The sequence below is a fragment of the Lithobates pipiens genome, unplaced genomic scaffold, assembly GCF_037356315.1.
Source record: "Lithobates pipiens isolate NorthernLeopardFrog02 unplaced genomic scaffold, aLitPip1_a1.2 Scaffold_16, whole genome shotgun sequence".
Classification (NCBI taxonomy): Eukaryota; Metazoa; Chordata; class Amphibia; order Anura; family Ranidae; genus Lithobates; species Lithobates pipiens.
The window spans coordinates 411,287,878-411,308,510 of NW_027507748.1; the positions used below are offsets into that span (position 1 = coordinate 411,287,878).

Genomic DNA, 20,633 nt, shown 5'->3' on the forward strand with positions numbered 1-20,633 from the left:
CATAGTTCCGTGTGTCCATTCAGACACGGAGCCGTGGTCCGACGCTGCCCAGTTTCTCTCATTGGCTGACTGACTTTGATTGACAGCAGCAGGAGCCAATGGCTCCACGCTGCTCTGAGCCAATGAGGAGGGGAGTGCCAGGCAGCCGAGACACTCATGCAACATTGCTGGATCTAGATGGGACTCAGATAAGTATTGGGGGGGGGGGGGGGGGGCTGCTACACACAGAAGGTTTTTTATCTTAATGCATAGCATGCATTAAGTTAAAAAAAAACTTCTGCCTTTTCAAACACTTTAACGTAACCATATACAGAACAGGAATATCATTAACATGCTGATGGTTAAATGGTGTGTGTAAATCTGTATTAAGTATTTAGATTTGTTCAGCTCTTTAAATTAATTCTCATTTGTATTTAACAGTTACACATGACTTCAGCAAGAAAAATAAAAATCTGCTTCCTAAAAGCCAGCCATGTACCAATAGAGACAAACTAATAAGGCACAAGTACATTTTCTTAACATAAAACATCATTGCAAGAAAGAAAACATTTCGGGGGGAAACTATGCAGATGGATTTGACCGTCCAAAGAACAACAAAGTGCCTGTTTATCCTTTTATCTTGTGTTCACTTACTGCATTATTATCAAAAATCTACTGAGAGTGGATGTAGTCAGTATTGCAAGCACTGTCAGTAGGCATTAAAAGAAGAAAATCTCTGCTTCTGCTGAAGGCCACTGAAGCAATCTAATGTTAGCCGACACACACTGAAAGTCACTGTTATGAGCACATTTTACATTACGGGCTCTGCCCAAAGCAAAGAAATGCATGTGCACTTTGTAATAGCTTCCTTTTATTCGGTTATTTAATTTATGGCCATAAACTGATCTAATATAAAAATGGATCACACAAAACCATGTCAGAGAACAGGCAACAGATACTACACAGGTGCATCTCAAAAAAATAGAATATCATCAAAAAGTTCATTAATCTCGGTAATTCAATTCAAAAAGTGAAACTCAAATTATATAGAATCATTACACACCAAGAGATATATTTCAAGCATTTCTTTCTTTTATTTTTGATTATGGCTTACAGCTAGTCAAAACCAAAAATTCTGTATCTCAGAATAGTAGAGTATTACAGAAAACCAAAAATAAAAAAATAAAAGATTTTTAATACAGAAATGTTGGCTTACTAAAAAGTATGTCCATGTACAGTATAGTATGCACTTAATGCTTGGTCGGGGCTCCTTTTGCATGAATTACTGCATTAATGAGGTATGGCATGGAGGTGATCAGCCTGTGGCACTGCTGAGGTGTTATGGAGGCCCAGGTTGCTTTGATACCATCTTCCTCTTGATGATTTACCACAGATTCTCCACAGGGTTTAGGTCAAGTGAGTTTGCTGGCCAATCAAGCAGTGATACCATGATCATTAAACCAGGTATGGGTACTTTTGGGAGTGTGGGCATGTGCCAAGTCCTGCTGGAAAATGAAATCTGCATCTCCTGTAATGCTGGTCAGCAGAGGAAACCATGAAGTGCTCTAGAATTTCCTGGAAGAGGGCTGCGCTGACTTTGGACTTGATAAAACACAGTGGATCAACACCAGCAGATGACATGGCTCCCCAAATCATCACTCACTGTGGAAACTTTACACTGGACTCTGTGCCTCTCCGCTCTTCCTCCAGACTCTGGGATCTTGATTTACAAATGAAATTCAAAATTTACTTTCATCCGAAGAGAGGACTTTGGATCACTGAGCAACAGTCCAGTCCTTTTTCTCCTTAGCCCAGGTAAGACATTGTCTCTGGTTCCGGAGTGGCTTGACACAAGGAGTGATAGTTGTAGCCCATGTCCAGGATACGTCTGTGTGTGGTGGCTCTTGAAGTACTGATACCAGCCATAGTCTACTCCTTGTAACTCTCCCCCCAAATTCTTGAATGGCCTTTGCTTCACAATCCTCACAAGGCTGCGGTTATCCCGGTTTGTGCACCTTTTTCTAGCACACTTTTTTTCCTCCATTCAGTTTTTCATTAATATGCTTGGCTACAGCACTCTGAACAGCCAGCTTCTTTAGCAATGACCTTTTGAGACTTACCCTCCCCTTGTGGAGGGTGTCAATGACTGTCTTCTGTACAACTGTCAAGACAGCAGTCTTCCCCACAATTTTGTAACCTACTGAACCAGACTGAGAGACCATTTAAAGGCTCAGGAAACCTTTACAGGAGTTTTGCGTTAATTAGCTTATTAGAGTGTGACACTATGAATCTACAATATTGAACTTTTTGACAATATTCAAATTTTCTGAGATACTGAATGTTGGGTTTTCACTAGCTGCAAGCCATAAATCAAAATTTATAGAAATGAATGCTTGAAATATATCACTCTGTGTGTAATGAAACTATATAATATATGAGTTTCCCTTTCTGAACTGAATTACTGAAATAAATTAACTTTTTTATGATACAAAAAGTGGTCCATGGTGGATTGGTTTTTTTGGAAGGCACTAGACCATCAGGACACCAGGCATTCAGAAGCATCATTCAGAAGAATGCCTGTTTTTTTTTAGCTGAACAAGGGTTTTGAATCAGGGTAGCATGGGTATGCAAGTGCCACATCCCCCAATCCACCGGCCAATTAGTTATTTTGCTTTATGTGAAATAAATAGGATTATCACTATACCAATGTGTACTCGTGAATATCCTCATTCTTCTTTGATTGCATGGTGGAGCCAAGTGCAATGGATACAATACAAATTCACTTGAATGGGTAGCAAAAAAAGGATCAACTCACCTGCTATGCCAAAATTTAGCTGTGGCATTTCCTCTTCTTTAGACTCTTTCTTGACACTTGGAATTTCCTTAATGGAGTCTGGAGGAAAAGCCCAAAGTTTCTTCCTTGTTGTCACAGTAGGAGATTGGGCTTTTATGGGTTTATTTGTTGTAGGGCACCATTTATAACCAGGGTGTGCTTTCATAAATGCATCCTTGTACTAAAAGAGAAAAAAAGAAAACTAAAAAAAAAAGGCCCAATAAAAAGGATCAAGCATGTTGTACGAGAAAGACCCAGAATGGGCTGTTCCTGGGCAGGGACAATTAGAATTCTGCTAGCATTAGCAAATAGTTAGGAATGTATATCATATTTACTTAATTTACAGGCAAATAGTGTCATACATCCCAAGACTCTTCAGGAGAGGAGGAGGAGAAGAGGGGTTTTCTCAGCTATGCACACTCTCCCGCATGCATGGTCTAGTTAAGGCCAGATGGATTCCAGGAGAATAATTTAGCATTTATCATCTGCCCTTACTCAAGATGGCCACAGACAGAAATGCTCTGGGTGTTTTTCAAAGAGATTTCTAAAGAAAATAAAGCATAGAGATATGGATGGGTGGTTGAGTTTGCCTTGAATATTAAACAAATAAGTAGTGTTTTTGGTTTATGGTGCTCAGGTTCAGTGCTGATCTGCTTTAAAATTTACTGAATGAGATAAAACAAATACTGCAGTTATATCAAATCTGTATGTAATTGTAATATTCATAGTGCAAGGAATATACAGAAATCAGCATGTTTTTAGGTTTGTCATATGTATTACGCATACATAAAGAGTACAATAGATGTCCACTAAAAAAAACATTCCAGTTTTAAAGAAACCAACTGTTAAAGCAATTGTGTAAACACTTTCATTTTCATCCACTGACTGAACACCACAGAGTGCTCTGCCTACATAGAAAAAAAAAAAAAAAAGATATAATAAGCTTACTAGAAAACTGCTCCATTTTGTCAAAAATACTTTACTATTTATTGCCCTGGAACAAGTAGGAAGGCAGTCATTTTCTTTGATGCAAACCAGTGTGGAATGGGCTGAAAATTGCATTGCACTGAACTGTGCAATTTCAGTGTGAACTGACCCTAAAGTTGAACTGTAGGAGTGGGAATTCTATGCTGTGCTCCTGCTCTGTAAACCTTTATGTAATTTCCTTACTCACAATGCACAACCATTAGTCCCGGAAAGTATCAGAGAGAGAGAAGAGGTGAATTGCAGGCTGCCAGGAGTGTACGAGGAGTGCTGGCTTCCGGGGGAGCAAGGGAGAAGGTAAAAGTGCACGTTACAGGTACTAGATTAAATGCTTGCAGTGCAAGGAGAGCTGCACTACAAAGATAGTATTTTCATATTCCCGAACTTCAGCTTTAAAAGGGGTTGTAAACCTTTGAGGTTTTTCACCTCAATACATTCTATGTATTGAGGTGAAAAACCTCCTGTAATGCTGCAGCCCCTCCAAGCCCCCGTTTTACTTACCTGCACCCCCTCTATCTCGTCCCGGGGACGAGCACACCAGCAAAAGCCGGTGTCTCAGATCCATTCCTCATTCATACATTCTATGTATTGAGGTGAAAAACCACCTGTAATGCTGCAGCCCCTCCAAGCCCCTGTTTTACTTACCTGCACCCCCTCTATCTCCTCCCGGGGACGAGCACACCAGCAAAAGCCGATGTCTCGGATCGCGATTGGATTGATGGTAACGCAGCCATTGGCTCACGCTGCTGTCAATCAAATCCAATGATGTGGGTGCCAGGGGGCAGGGTCGAGTCCGGCATTCATGTTTATGGATGCAAATGCTGGACGTGGAAGCGCGTCCGCAAGGCAACCTACTTGGGAGAGCACCTCTGATGTGGGGAGGAGCTGTGAGAGCCGCCGAGGGACCCCAGAAGAGGCGGTTCGGGGCCACTCTGTACAAAACGAGCTGCACAGTGGAGGCAAGTATGACATGTTTGTCATTTTAAACAAATAAGAAACAAACCTTTAGTATCACTTTAAATTTGTTAATGGCTGCTGTTAGAGCGCATTTACAGAAACTACAACTACATCCTAAAGAATCCATGTCAAAATTCTGAATCCATCCACTTAAAACCAGTGATATTATTGTGGAAAGAGGTATAATGTGTTAGAACCAATTCCTAAACACACCTTTACTTATGTCACAGTCCCTTCATTGTGCTTCTATTAGTCATTCATGAATCCTATATGTGTCCAATCCACGCAAAGCCCAGCAATAGTCTGCAATCCTCATACATACATATACACACACACACACACACACACACACACACACACACCAAAATCACAGCTTTACTTCTTATCAAAATAACAGCTTGTCATCGTTCACAAGTACAGTCTCCATCGCCAGATGACTATTGAAATAATACAAAACAGCATCAGTAGAGCTGTATGCATAGCCAATAAGACAACCAATGTTATAGTTTGAGTAAGGCAATGAAAATGTGAAAGCGACCAGTATTTCTATATATATGGCCACTCTTGGTGCCAGATGGCCGCTGCAGACATCATAGACAACAACTTCCTGGAAGATAAAGTTCTCCCTCTTCAAGCTATGTACCCCACAGTTACACTGAGCAGGGTTTAGTGCGGCAGCATATATAAAACAAAGCAACGAGACGAGATATGACTTCAGCCTCACATGCACAGACTCAGCTATCTCCATTCTCATCCACACAGCACACAGCCATAAGAATTCACATCTCCTCACCGTGACATATTTACTTCCCTTTGACGCGTAAATCGTCCATATGCAGGCAAGTTACTTACACTAGGTAAACACTAAGGATTAAACATACAGAAATTGCAGGGTTGCCGGTCCTGGCCCTTTACTATGCTATACTTTCAAGTTTCTGTTTCAGCTTCAATAGAAAGAAAAAAAAAAATGCCTCTGCCTGGAAAAAACACAACTAGCATGTCATAGCACCATCTGCTGGTCACAATAAGTAAAACAACGGCTGTGCATTCACTAGTAGAATTCATTATCTATGGGATGACATATGCCATCAAGCCATTTGTATACACAGAGATAAAAAGCACACCTTAGCAGGATTATAAGACATCATTTAGAAGTGTATCTTACTAGTTAGTCAGCTTACATTAGAACAGCGCAACCAGACTGTTTAAATCAGAATGCAAACATTAATAAGTAAACTAAGGAAACTTTCAAATAAGGCTGAAAATAAGTCAAAATTACAATGATCCATTCACTATAGCAGTTACTTGAATGGATCTCACACTCTAATATTCCAGATCATTCACTGTGCCAGATGAACACTATGGCCCCTTTCACACTGGAGCGATGGGTGCGTCGGCGGTAAAGCGCTGCTATTTTTAGCGGCGATTTACCGTCAATTTCGTAGCGATATTTGGCCACTAGCAGGGCGCTTTTACCCCCGCTAGCAGTTGAGAAAGGGTTAAAACCAGCCGAGAAAGGGTTGCAGCATTGCTTTGCCGGCAGTATAGCTGTGCTGCCCACTCATTTCAATGGGTGGAGGAGCAGTATACACACTGCTCCGTCACTGCGCCAAAGATGCTGCTAGCAGGACTTTTATTAGTGTCCTGCCAGCGCACCGCTCCAGTGTGAAAGTCCTTGGGGCTTTCACATTGGCGAGACAGGAGCGGCTCTTTCAGTTTGCTTTTAGGCACTATTTTTAGAGATGTAGTGCCTGCAAAGCACCCCAGTGTGAAAGGGGTCTACTAGTGTATTTGAATGTCAGGATATAAAATATATATGAGCGGAATATATTGGTAAATTTGTTAACATCAGAACAAATCCAGGTAAGTTAATATACATGGGACGTTTTAAAACCTCTCCTAACAATTTAACTGGACAGATAGTAACCAATGTTTAATTTTTTTTTAAAAACTTCAGTTTTGGCGCGTTTGCATTCTGAGTTTGCAAGCTTTGTTTTTTTTTTTTTTTTAACTTCAAATAGTCAAAAATGTATCTCCATTAAAAATGCCTGTAAAAGAAATGCGGCTAAACGGGAGTTACCGCGTTTACAAGCTGTTGCAGGCATTTGGCGTTTTAAATGCCTCTGAACATCCATCCCAAACGGCCTCAACTCACCTGCGTAGAAAGGACTAGAAATGACCCTGTGTACATGTACTGAGAAGATAACAGAGGAGAGTTCAGGCGCAGTTGAAAAAAATGCCCAACTGCTCCTAAACGTCCGTTTACCAGCAGCAGTGTACAGGAAGCCTTTACAAGTGCAGCAACACTGTGCCGTATTGATACAATCCAGAAAACACTCTTATTGTGCGCAAAAAACTAAAAAGCTCACTTACTCCGCTTTCCGCTTTTGCGGCCAAAATGTATTTGATACATATTCCCAGTTACATTGCTGGTAACCTTTTTAAATGATTTTTACTTGCTTAAAAACCCCTTTACATGCTCTCCCTGCTTTATAATGTTTAGGAAGGCGCAGTGGAGTAATGTTTAATCAGTTGCCTACTGGGAATTTTTACCCCCTTCCTGCCCAGGCCAATTTTCATCTTTCAGCGCGTTGAATGACTATTGAATGACTATTGTGTGGTCGTACAACACTGTACACAAACAAAATTTTGAGACAGACAGAGCTTTCTTTTGATATTTAATCACCACTGGGGTTTTTTGGTTTTGTTTTTTTGTTTTGTTTTTTCGAGAGAAAAAAATAGTTTTAGTTTCTGTTATAACATTTTGTAAATAAGTAATTTTTCTCCTTCATGGATGTGCACTAATGACAGCACAGGTGGCACTAATACGCAGCACTGACTGGCACCACTGCTGGGGCTGCACTGATCATCTGTGCAGATCTCCCTAGTCCCAGGGAGAAAGCACACCACCCATCGATGTGAGCCCACGGCGAGAGTGGGACGACGTCCTATGTGAACAAGAGAGTACAATACGGCTGGCAATTAACCCTGTCTGTACTGTACAGGCAGCTCTTCATTAGCTGTAAACTAGATTTGAACACGGTCTGTCCTAAAAAAGGGTTAAAATTGTAGAAACCCCTCTCTCCTGCATTGTCTTTGAGGGGACAGAGCCACCATGAGACTCTTTAGAAATCCTTATGCCACGTACACACAAGCGGAATGTCCGACAGAAAAGGTCCGATGGGATCTTTATATAGTATATTCCGATCGTGTGTATGCCCCATCGGACTTTTTACATTCTGACGCACCTAGAAAGAGAACATGTTCTAAATTTTTCCGACGGAACCAATTCCTATCGGGAAAACCTCTCGTCTGTATGCTGTTCCGTCAGACCAAAACCAAACGCATGCTCTGAAGCAAGTATGAGACGGAAGCCATTGGCTACTGGCTATTGAGCTTCCTTTTTCTAGTCCCGTTGTGCGTGTTGTATGTCACCGCATTCTTGACGATCTGACTTTGGTGTGATCGTGTGTAACCAGGACAGTTTCAGCGGAATTCTGTCTGAAAATCCTTCAGAGTTTATTCCGACAGGAAAACCGGTCGTGTGTACACAGCATTAGAGTCAACCATGCCACCTTCTACTTAGAAATGTCTCAAAGCGTAAGCCTGCCTTCCTCTATATGGTCTGTAAATGGAACAATATTAACCAGCAGTAAATAATTACAGCATCAAATTGACACACATATGGCATGTAAAAACACTCATGCCTGCACCAAACAAGTTTAGGATATAGACAAGTACATACTATATTGCACATATGCAGGTTTGTGCTGTGTAAACGGACGTGCTTACTTGCTTAGGGAGCAATATGATGTAAAACAATATAGTGCATTGTTTCTGTTTATACACTACAATATTACTTTTCCTGGTGACAATTCTAGCAGAGATAATGAGCCTGGTGTATGAAAGGCGTGCTCAGGAGAAAAAAAATAAAATAAAAAAAAAATAAAAAAAATAAAGATTGTCTATACGGTGAGGGTAAAAAGAATTTGATCCCCTGCTGATTTTGTACATTTATCCACCGACAAAGAAATGATCAGTCTATAATTTGAATGCTAGGTTTAACAGTGAGAGACAGAAGAACAACAAAAAAAAACGCATTTCAAAAAAGCTATAAATTGATTTGCGTTTTAAATAACTGAAATAATTTTTTAACCCCTTCACAAAACATGACTTTGTACTTGGTGGCAAAATCCTCGTTGGCAATCAGAGGTCAGACGTTTCTTGTAGTTGGCCACCAGGTTTGCATACATCTCAGGAGGGATTTTGTCACTCTTTGCAGATCCTCTTCAAGTCATTAAGGTTTTGAAGCTGACATTTGGCAACTTGAACCTTCAGCTCCCTCCACATATTTTCTATGGGATCAAGGTCTGGAGACTGGCTAGGCCACTCCAGGACCTTAAAGCGGAGGTCCACCCTAAAGTGGACCTCCGCTCATCGGAACCCTCCCCCCCTCCGGCGCCACAATTGGCACCTTTCAGGGGGGAGGGGGGTGCAGATACCTGTACAGTACAGGTATTCTGCACCCACTTCTGGGATAGCTCTCTGCGGAAAGGGGCGTAGATTACGCCCCTTTCCGCAAGTGCCCGCCCCTTTCCGCAAGTGCCCCGCTGCCTGCTGGGAAACACAAAGATCCCAGAGGCAGCGGGGACCGTCCTTATTGCGCAGCGTGGTTCGCGCATGCGCAGTAGGGAACCGGGAAATGAAGCCGAAAGGCTCCATTTCCTGATTCCCATACCCAAGATGGCGGCGGCAGCACCTTACAGACGATCTAGAGATCGGCTTCGGGTGCCGACATCGCGGGCACGCTGGACAGGTAAGTGTCACTATTTTAAAAGTCAGCAGCTGCAGTATTTGTAGCTGCTGGCTTTTCAAAAAAAAAAAAAAAAAAAAAAAAAAACGCAGAGTCCCGGTGGACTCCCGCTTTAATGTGCGTTGCAATGTCTGCTGTAAATCCCTATTTTGGGGACGGATATCGTTGTTATGGCAGCAGCTAGCTGCCATAACCTTGGTATCCACATGTTTGGCCAGCGGTCGGCTACAAGATAAAAGTGGTCTCTGTGGTGGATTCACCGCAAGATGACTTTTATCGTGGCGGGAGAGGCCCCCCCCCCCCCTCTCGCCTCGATCCGATTCCCTCCGCCGCTTACCGGAACTATTGGCAGCAGCAGAGGCCATCGCGTCCATTTTCCTGTCAGGTATGGAAACGAGTGAGGGAAAGATGGCCCCCACCTGTCTCCATACCATAGCTGGGCAGAAGCGACGTCAAAATGTCACTTCTGCTCATACCTCTTAAAGGCACATTTTTTGAATGTCATTTTTTCAAATGACAACATTTTTTTTTTTGTTTTTTTATTGCATTTAAGTCCAAATATGAGATCTGAGGACTTTGACCCCAGATCTGCGCTCGTGCGCAGAAGTGAACACATACTTGAGTAGCGCCCGCATATGAAAACGGTGGTCAAACCACACATGTGAGGTACCCCCGTAATCGTTAGAGCAAGAGCAATAATTCTAGCCCTAAACCTCCTCTGTAACTAAAAGAATGCAACCTGTAGAATTTTTTAAACGTCTATGGAGATTTGAGGGTAAAAGTTTGATGCCATTCCATGAGTGGGCGCAATTTTGAAGCGTGACATGTTGGGTATCAATTTACTTGGCATAACATTATCTTTCACAAAATAAAAATAAAAAAATAAATACTGATGTCTTTTTTTTTATTCCAAGACAGCTACGCAAATACGGTGTGAAAAAAGTATTGCAATGACCGCCATTTAATCTCTAGGGTATTCGAAAAAAAAAAAACAATATAAAATGTTTCGGGGTTCCAAGTAATTTTCTAGCAAAAAAAAAAAAATGGTTTTAAACATGTAAACACCAAAATCTCAAAATGAGTGTGGTCCTTAAGTGGTTATGTGTGTTAGTATGTGGGCAGCTCTCCATTTCGGCTACAGTCAGCCGGTGGTAGGGGGTGGTGTGATGTTTCAGCGCATTACACAGTCGCCGCGCCCCCCCCCCTTTTTTTTTTTAATGGTGCACAAAGTGACACTTAATGCATGTGGTGCCTTCCTGTGCCACACTTCCGGGCCGAATGCAGTATGAACAGGACACATAGAAAACAATTGTTAGCTTTGACTTGCGTTCATCCACTGTGGTAAAAGGCAGCTCAATGAAGTATGTGTAAATAGGGCCTATGAGCTCTAAAGTTCATCTTTAACTCATCTTTTTAATTAAAATCACCTTTACTTACACAGGGTTATTACCCAAGTATCATAACTTGAATTACAGAGTAGTGACCATCATTTATAGCCATTTGCTTACCAACACACACATATTAAATAAATACCATGCCCAATATTTTATATAAATTGAATGGCTGAATCAATTGCTATGAATTATGGTTACCATGCTGTCATTCAAGTTTTAATACTTTGGTAACAAACCTGTGTAAGTAAGGCCTGATCCACACTGGATTTCCCAGAATCACATGACAATTGACATAACATTGCTTCCAATGGTGTCCGTCCACACCAATGCAGCGTGTTTGCAATACGACTTTGCAGAAGAGATCTGTGCTACTTTGGTGCGATGCAGTGCGATTTTGTGGTCCATAAACTTCAATGGAAATGCATCAAAATGCATTTCTTGATGCAATTTGTGCTGACTTTCAGGAGCCAGCACCTGCTGACATCCTATCAACCAGTCAGTGGCTCACCCCTGCTGTGAGTTATTAAGGAGCCGGCATCCTAACAAGATGAGTCATCCCTGCTGTCAGTAGGGGATTTCCCCACTGACAGCAGAATGTAAATAAAAAATAATAAAAAAACAGCCCCCGCCCCCCAATCCATACCAGGCCCCGTCAGGAACCCCATACCACATAAATAAGTTACATGGGTTTCCCCCCAGAATCCATACCAGACCTGAAGGGTCTGGTATGGATTCTGAGGAGGACCCCATGCATTTCTATGCTTTGGTATGGAAGGGCCATCTTAGGCGACATATGGGGACAGAGCCACTATGTACCCCTACTCAGTCACATGGGGGGGCAGGATCTGGGGGCCCTCTCTCGTTAAAGTGAGCTTCCAGATTCTGATAAGCTACCCCCCCCCCAAAACCACGGGACAGGGCTGTGGGGAAGAGACCATTGTCCGCATCAATATGGGAACAAGGTGCTTTGTGAGGGGTTCCCCCTCGCAACAAAGTGTTCCCCTTCATGTTGGAGTGTGGCCTGGTATGGTTCACCTTTTTCTTGCCTTGCCGGGCTGCATGCTCATAGAAGTATATGGTATGAATTTTGAGGGGGGATCCCATACCAATTTTTTTTTTTGCCATTGGGATACCCTTAAAAGCTATACGAGACTGAAGGGCCTGGTATGGATTTTGGGGGGGGGGGGGGGGGGGAGGAATGACACAAATTGTTTTGCTGGCTCTTTTGTTCAGAATAACCAATTCTGACTTCTCTCCTACATGTAAAATTCCAATTATTTTTTTTGCTTTTTTGCTACAAAATTACATAGAACCCCCAAACATTATATATGCTTTGAGAGAATACAATGGCAGTCATTGCAACTTTTTATCTTGCATGGCATTTGAACAGCAATTTTTTTGGAAAAAAACAAACATTAGTTTGCCCAATTTTTTTGCATAATGTGAAAGATGAAGTTACGCCAAGTAAATACAACATGTCAGGCTTCAAAATCGTACACGCTCCTGGAATGGCGCCAAACTTCGGCACTTAAAAATCCACATAGGCGGCCCCTTCAAATTTTTTACTGGTTACAGTACATGTTTTGAGTTACAGAGGTGGTCTAGGGCTAGAATTATTGCTCTCGCTCTAACATTCACGCCGATACCTCACATGTGTGGCTTGAACACAGTTTTCATATGTGGACGGGCCTTAACGGGACAGGGGCACACAGGAACAGGGGCACTTTACATTTTTTCTTTTTTTTTTTTTATTATTGTTCATTTTACTTTTCTTTTTTAATTCGTCACTTTAAAAAAAAAAAAAAAAAACAATAAATCACTTTTATTCCTATCACAAGGAATGTAAACATCCCCTATAATAGGAATATGGCAAGATCTGTCCTCTTTACAGTGACATCTGGAACGCAGGAAAACTCATCAAAAAAGCACCGGAATGCAAATGTCCTCAATTGAGAGGAAGAACAACAAAAAAAGGGGGGGAATGGATAAAAAAAAAAAAAAAAACAAAAACAAAAAAAAACAAACACACATGCATCGGGGGAAAAATGGTGTACCGTGTTCCCAAGTTCTCTCCCTTAGTTTCTGCTTAGTTCTCCATTTCTACGCAATGTTTATAAGGTGGCTCGGGAGTTGTGTTTTCTGTAATTAAAGAATATGCAACCCCTTACTTTACTGCAGGGCTCGACAAAACCCGGGCGCCAGGTCGCATTTGCGACTAGAATTAGCGACCTGGCGCAGCACAGCTGGGGGTATCCTGTCTCCGTGTACCCCCCCCCCAGCGCGATCGCGTCGAGCCGTTCCGCCGGCGGCCGGTAATTGAGGCCACGGCTTTGAGGCCTTCTGCGGTCCTATGATTCCCTCTGGAATCTGGCGCCCTCTTGTGGTGGTCGTTGGTATGACAACCAGCAATGCTAATGGAGCTTCCTCTGCCTGTTTTTTTATTGCCTGCCTATCTCCTTCCCTTTATTTAGAACCCCCTAAACATTATATATATTTTTTATTCTAACACCCTAGAGAATAAAATGGTGGTTGTTAAAATACTGTCTGTCACACCGTATTTGCGTAGCGGACTTACAAGCGCACTTTTTTTGGGAAAAATTATTTATTTAATAAAAAAAATAAGACAACAGTAAAGTTGGCCCAATTTTTTTTTATATTGTTAAAGATAATGTTCCGCCGAGTAAATTGATACCCAACATGTCACGCTTCAAAATTGCACCAGCTCATGAAATGGTGACAAACTTTTACCCTGTAAAATCTCCATAGGCGACGTTTAAAAAAATTCTACAGGTTGCATGTTTTGAGTTACAGAGGAGGTCTAGGGCTAGAATTATTGCTCTCGCTCTACCCATCACGGCGATACCTCCTATGTGTGGTTTGAACACCGTTTTATATGCAGGCGGGACAGGGCACGTTTAAAATTTATTTTTTTCTTATTTTAACTTTTTTTTTTCACTGTTCTTTTAAAAATAAATGAATGTGTGTCACTTTTATTCTTATTACAAGGAATGTAAAAATCCCTTGTAATAGAAAAAGCATGACAGGTCCTCTTAAATATGAGATCTGGGGGGGGGGTCTTCCCCTCACTCGTCTCCATGTCAGGCCAGGGACAGGTCCGGATCGCCGTTACCGACCTGGCTCTTAACTTTTTAAGCTGGCTCCTAGATTGCAAGCAAATTTGTCAAGCCCTGCTTTACTGTAAAACAACCCAGTTTAAAAAAAATTATTAAGGGGGGGGGGGGGGGGGGTTCAAATACAAATGCATGCCACACTTTTCACATATTTATTTGTAAAAAAAATTGAAAACAATTTATAAAATTTTCCTTCCACTTCACAATTAGGTGCCACTTTGTGTTGGTCTATCATGTAAAATCCCCCAAAAATACTTTTTCAAGGCACTGTATGAAATATTATTATATATAAATATATATATATATATATATATATATATATATATATATATATATATATATATATATATATATATATATATATATATATACATGCATACATACATACACACACACACACACACACACACACACACAAACATAGTATCTCACAAAAGTGAGTACACCTCTCACATTTTTGTAAATATTTTATTATATATTTTCATGTGACAACACTGAAATGTCTCTTTGCTACAATGTAAAGTAGTGAGTGTACAGCTTGTATAACAGTGTAAATTTACTGTCCCCTCAAAATAACTCAAAACACGGCCATTAATGTCTAAACCGCTGGCAACAAAAGTAAGTACACCCCAAGTAAAAATGTCCAAATTGGGACAAAAGTGTCAATATTTTCTGTAGTCACCATTATTTTCCAGCACTGCCTTAAAGAGGAAGTAAACCCTGATGAGAGTTTACTTCCTCTTTTTTTCCCCTGCAAAGGCAAAGCATAATGGACTACTATGCATCGCATAGTAGCCCATTATGTGTCACTTACCTGACACAGGAGCCAGCGAAGTCGCGCTGTCCCCTGTATTCCGCCGCATCCATCTTGCTGGTGGCGTCTCGCAGCTCCGCCTCTGTCATTCGGCGAAGCCGCGATGATGTCACTCCCGCGCATGCGCACGGGAGTCGACAAATGCGGCAGCTCCAGTTCAGTGCGCCTGCGCGCCGCTGTCTACGGCGCATGCGCCGTAGACAGCGGTGCCCCTTTTCAGGCAAATATCTCCTAAACCATATAGGTTTAGGAGATATTGCTTGGACCTACAGGTAAGCCTTAATCTAGGCTTACCTGTAGGTCAAAGTGGTTTGTAAGGGTTTACAACCACTTTAACCCTCTTGGGCATGGCGTTCACCAGAGCTTCACAGGTTGCTACTGGAGTCCTCTCCCACTCCTCCATGATGACATCACAGAGCTGGTGGATGTTAGAGGCCTAGCGCTCCTCCACCTTCCATTTGAGGATGCCCTACAGATGCTCAATAGGGTTAAGGTCTGGAGATATGCTTGATTAGTCCATCACCTTTACCCTCTTCTTCTTTAGCAAGGCAGTGGTCTTCTTGGAGGTGTGTTTGGGGTCGTTATGTTGGAATACTGCCCTGTGGCCCAGTCTTCAAAGGGAGGGGATCATTCTCAGCTTCAGTATGTCACAGTGCATGCTGGCATTCATGGTTCCCTCAATGAGCTGTAGCTCCCCAGTGCCAGCGGCATTCATGCAGCCCCAGACTATGACACTCCCACCACCATGCTTGACTGTAGGCAAGACACACTTGTCTTTGTACTTCTCACCTGGTTGCCCCAACACACGCTTGACACCATCTGAACAAAAATGATCTTGGTCTCAGATCACAGGACATGGTTCTAGTAATCCATGTCCATAGTCTGCTTCTCTTCAGCAAAATGTTTGCGGGCTTTCCTGTGCATCATCTTTAGAAGAGGCTTCCTTCTGGGACAACAGCCATGCAGACTAATTTAATGCAGTGTGCGGTGAATTGTCTGAGCACTGACATGCTGACCTCCACCCCTTCAACCTCTGCAGCAATGCTGGCATCGTTCATACGTCTATTTCCCAAAGACAACCCCTGGATATGACGCTGAACACGTGCCCTCAACTTCTTTGGTCGACCATAGTGAGGCCTTTTTCTGAGTGGAACCTGTCCTGTTAAACTGTTGTATGGTCTTGGCCACCATGCTGTAGCTAAGTTTCAGGGTCTTGGCAATCTTCTTATAGCCTAGGCCATCTTTATGCAACAATTCTTTTTTTCAGATCCTCAGAGTTCTTTGCCATGAGGTGCCATGTTGAACTTGCAGTGACCAGTAAGAGTGAGAGCGATAACACCAAATTTAACACACCTGAGACCTTGTAACACCACCAAGTCACATGACACCGAGGAGGAAAAATTGCTAATTGGACCCAATTTGGACATTTACATTTAGGGGTGTACTCACTTTTGTTGCCAGTGGTTTAGACATTAAATAGCTGTGTGCTGAGTTATTTTGAGGGAACAGTAAATTGACACTGTTATACAAGCTGTACACTCACTACTTTACATTGTAGTAAAGTGGAATTACTTCAATGTCACATAAAAAGATAGGGGAGGGGAGTAATCATGCGTGTGTGTGTGTGTGTACACACACACACATTTTTTTTTATATGTTTATTGTTTCTGATAACAATACACATTAAGAGTTGTACGGTTAATCGTTACAAGATCAGTCTTGATTCAACCCCCCCTCTCAATCTTATTCTGGCATTTCCCCTGATTCTATGTAAACAGTACAGAGCCGTTCTCTGCTCAGAGCTGTCAAAAAAAAAAAAAAAAAAAACAGCAAACGTTTATCAACATTCCTCAGGCTGAGAGATGGAGAAGATAAGGAAGAGATACAATGTATCATTTGGTTCTTTTAGATCAAAGGGATAAAATTTTTCTGACATTTGATGCGTACAAGTTAAAATTAGTAATTAGTATTTTTTGCTAGAAAATTACTTAGAACCCCCAAACATTATATATTTTTAGCAGAGACCCTAGAGCAGTGATGGCAAACCTTGCCACCCCAGATGTTTTGGAACTACATTTCCCATAAAGCTCAACTATACTGCAGAGCACATGAGCATCATGGGAAATGTAGTTTCAAAACATCTGGGGTGCCAAGGTTCACTATCACTGCCCTAGAGAATAAAATGGCGAACATTGACAAATTTATGTCACACTGTATTTGCGCAGAGGTCTTTCACATGGAATTTTTTGTTTAGAAAAAATACACTTCAATGAATTAAAAAAATAAAAATAAAAAAAATTAAACAGTAACGTTAACCCAATTTTTTTTGTATAACGTGAAAGATGTTACACCACGAGAATCATGATGTTTGTTTTAAGCAAAAGAAACAAACAAAAAAAAACTATGATGCTCATTTTATCCAGAATCGTGCAGCTCTAGTAAACATTGAATGAAAATCGTTCGTTCTGTTCCCGTATGAGAAAAATTTTGGAGTTTGTCCCTTTGGAAATTTTTGTTCGGAAGGTCGGAATCAGCTGTCGAAAGTTGTGTACACACTATAAGAAAATCGTATGATCGTTTCTCAGACGAAAATGTTCGCCCGATTTTCTTATAGTGTACGAGCCTTTACAGTTCATGCATTGCAGGTATAGCCAATAATACTCAAATACCATCACAGTGACATTAATTACTCCACCTGTGATTATGTGAGGTTACCTTCAAAACATGAGCAGCTGTTAAGATGTGAGGAAACTTTTGGGAAGCAGTGGGCATAACTTGCATAACATAACTCCTGCCTAACAAAAAAGAAACAGAAACCTCCTAACGCCCAATAATTATGTTAAATATGTTACAGCAAAAACAATTCTGCAGTACAAAAAAAAAAAAAAGAAGAGAAAAAAAAAAAAGATTTTTAAGGTCTGATTTGTCAGTGTATTTTGCAGAATAAATGGTCGATCTTTAAAAGCGGAGTTTCTCCGGGGGGGGAAAAAAAAAAAACGAAGACAGCAGCTACAAATACTGCAGCTGCTGACTTAATAATCAGAATACTCACCTGTCCCAGGGTCCAGCGATGTGGGGGAACGAAGCCCCGCTCATCTCACCCTCCTTTCTGCAGTGCCGGCATTGTAACTGTGTTCGCCTGGCTGTGAATGCGCGAGCTGCCCTGTGATTGGCTGGGTAATCATCTGGGACCTGTGATGTTGTCCCAGATGATTGCCTGGAGGGAAGCGGGGGAGTGGTGAACTTCCTTCCGGCACCACGCCCCCCCCAAAAAATGACATGGCAAATGTGGCATTTCAGGGGGTCACCTTCCCTTAAAGCGGAAGTTCCATTTTTGGGTGGAACTACACTTTGAGTAAAACCAAAGTTCTATGTGAAATTCAGATATTTACATTTACAAAGCAGACTGTGTGATTATATTTAGTCCAACAAACCTCTTTTGCCATGTCAGTATACTTCTGCTTTTCATTAGGATCCAGGTAGGCCCACCAATCTGCCAATATTTTTGTAGCACCACGGTTATCCAGTCGAGGATGCTCCTGACGCACAAGGGAGCGGTGACGCTTGCAGAACAGTAGGAAAGCGTTCATTGGTCGGCGAGCTCTCTGTTCAGGCGATTCACTGTCTTCTGCTTCATCACCCTCATGTTCAAGACCATCAGCATCAAGGAGCTGGACCTTAAACAGACAGTTATGTAGAATATTAAATAATATATCAAACATAGTGATTCATGAGTGGGATTATGCAGATGCAACAGAATATATTATAATTTTTTACAATTTCTGCTTGTGTCATTTTCTAAAATGGAATGAAAAGATATCACAAAAAAAGCAGATGTTTATCCCATGTGGACTACAGCAAGTTTAATTTTCAGCTATGGGCCTAGCAATTTTGCAATCATGATTAGTTTCGTGGCCACAAGTCATTTCCTCAGATAATAACATGAAAAAATAGTGATAGTAAGAAAAGGAAAATGCAAGAATGGGTATAGGTTTCAATAAAAAAAAAAAAAAAAAAATCTGTATGTAGCTTAAACTCAGAACAAGGACGAAGGATAATATAAAACAGTGTATTAAATACTAGAACGCAACACTTATTGGACATGAATTATACTACATTCTATATTTCTTCTTTAACAACTTAAGGACCGGAAGGATTTGCCCCTTAATGACCAGGCCATTTTTTGCAATACGGCACTGCACCACTTTAACTGACAATTGCGCGGTCATGCGACATTGTACCGAAACAAAATTTATGTCCTGCTATAAGCAAAAAAATAAAAATAAAAAACTAAAAATGTATTCCTTCATCAGTTTATGCCAATATGTATTCAACAGATTTTCGAAAAAAAAAATGCAATAAGCGTATATTTATTGGTTTGTGAAAAAGTTATAGTGTCTACAAAATGGGGGATGAATTTATGGCATTTTTAATTTCGTTTTCACTAGTAATGGCAGTGATCTGCGATTTTTAGCTTGACTGCGACATTGCGGCAGAAAGATTGTACACTTTTTAAAGGACCGGTGACATTTCTACAGTGATCAGAGCTAAAAATAGCCACTGATTATTGTATAGATGTCACTGCCAGGGAAGGGGTTAACACTGGGGGGGGGGGGCCCCCCATCAAGAGGTTAAGTGTTCCCTAAGGAGGTGTCTCCAACTGTGGGGGGAGAGTAGTGACTGGAGCAGGAGGAGAGAGATCGCTGTTCCTAATCACAAGAAACAGCAAATCTCTCTCTACTCTCCTGTCAGAATGGGGATCTGTGTGTTTACGTTGACATATCCCCATTCTGGCTCTCTGAGGAGCGATCGTGGGTAGCCAGCGGACATCACCGCTGCCGGCCACCGGCGGCACAAGTGCACCCCCCTAGCGCTCTTAAAGCGTCCGTCGTACATCTACGCCGATTCACACTGCCATGCCAACCTGCTGTAGTATAATGACGGCGGCTGGTCGGAAAGTAGTTAATGTGCTGCTAAAACATATCCAAAAAAAAAGGAAGAGGTTTAAAAACACAATCAAAATTTCTTCAAAAATTTAGGCCAATATGCATTCTGGTAAATATTTCTGCAAAAAAAAAAAAATCCCAATAAGCGTATATTGATTGATTTGCGCAAAAGTTATATAGTATCTACAAACTATGGGATAACCACTGGAAAAAAAATGTATTTTTATACTAGTAATGACGGCGATTGATGACTTATAGTGGGACTGTGATATTGTGACAGTGACACTTTGTGTGAACCAGTGACACTATTACAGTGATCAGTGCTAAAAATATGCACCATCACTGTACTAATGACACTGGCTGGGAAGAAGTTAAACATCTAGGATGATCGAACGGTTAAATGTGTGCCTAACCAGTGTTTTTGTGTACTGTGTGTGCCATTATTATTAAAGCAGGGAAAGAAAATCCATCACATCTCTGCTGACAGAACAGAGCTCTGCCTTGTTTACACAGGCAGAGCTCTGTTCTGTGCCTCTCCTTGTCGATCAGCGGGTGCTGGTGGACATCCATTGGCTGGTAGCCGTTGATCACAACACAGCTACGGTGTGCACCCCCTACCTGGAAGTGTTGGATCATGTACTAGGTATGTGATCCCGAGCAGGAGAGCTGCTCTGCCACCATACAAGTTATGTGGTCTGCAAGCCGTTAAACCTGTGACCCAGGGAACAAAGTGCATGTACCACTTTGTCCCATGTTTCCAGTTCATGTTAAAGCTGAGTTGT

General features: G+C 41.6%; 1 protein-coding gene across 1 annotated transcript in view; it reads right to left on the reverse strand.

Annotated features, from left to right (window-relative positions):
• The window catches only part of BBX (BBX high mobility group box domain containing), a 117,068-nt gene that overhangs the window by 69,339 nt on the left and 27,096 nt on the right, over window positions 1-20,633 (reverse strand). The window contains 2 exon segments of the mRNA XM_077482456.1: window positions 2,795-2,993; window positions 18,340-18,582. Coding sequence (XP_077338582.1) covers window positions 2,795-2,993; window positions 18,340-18,582 — 442 coding nt within the window.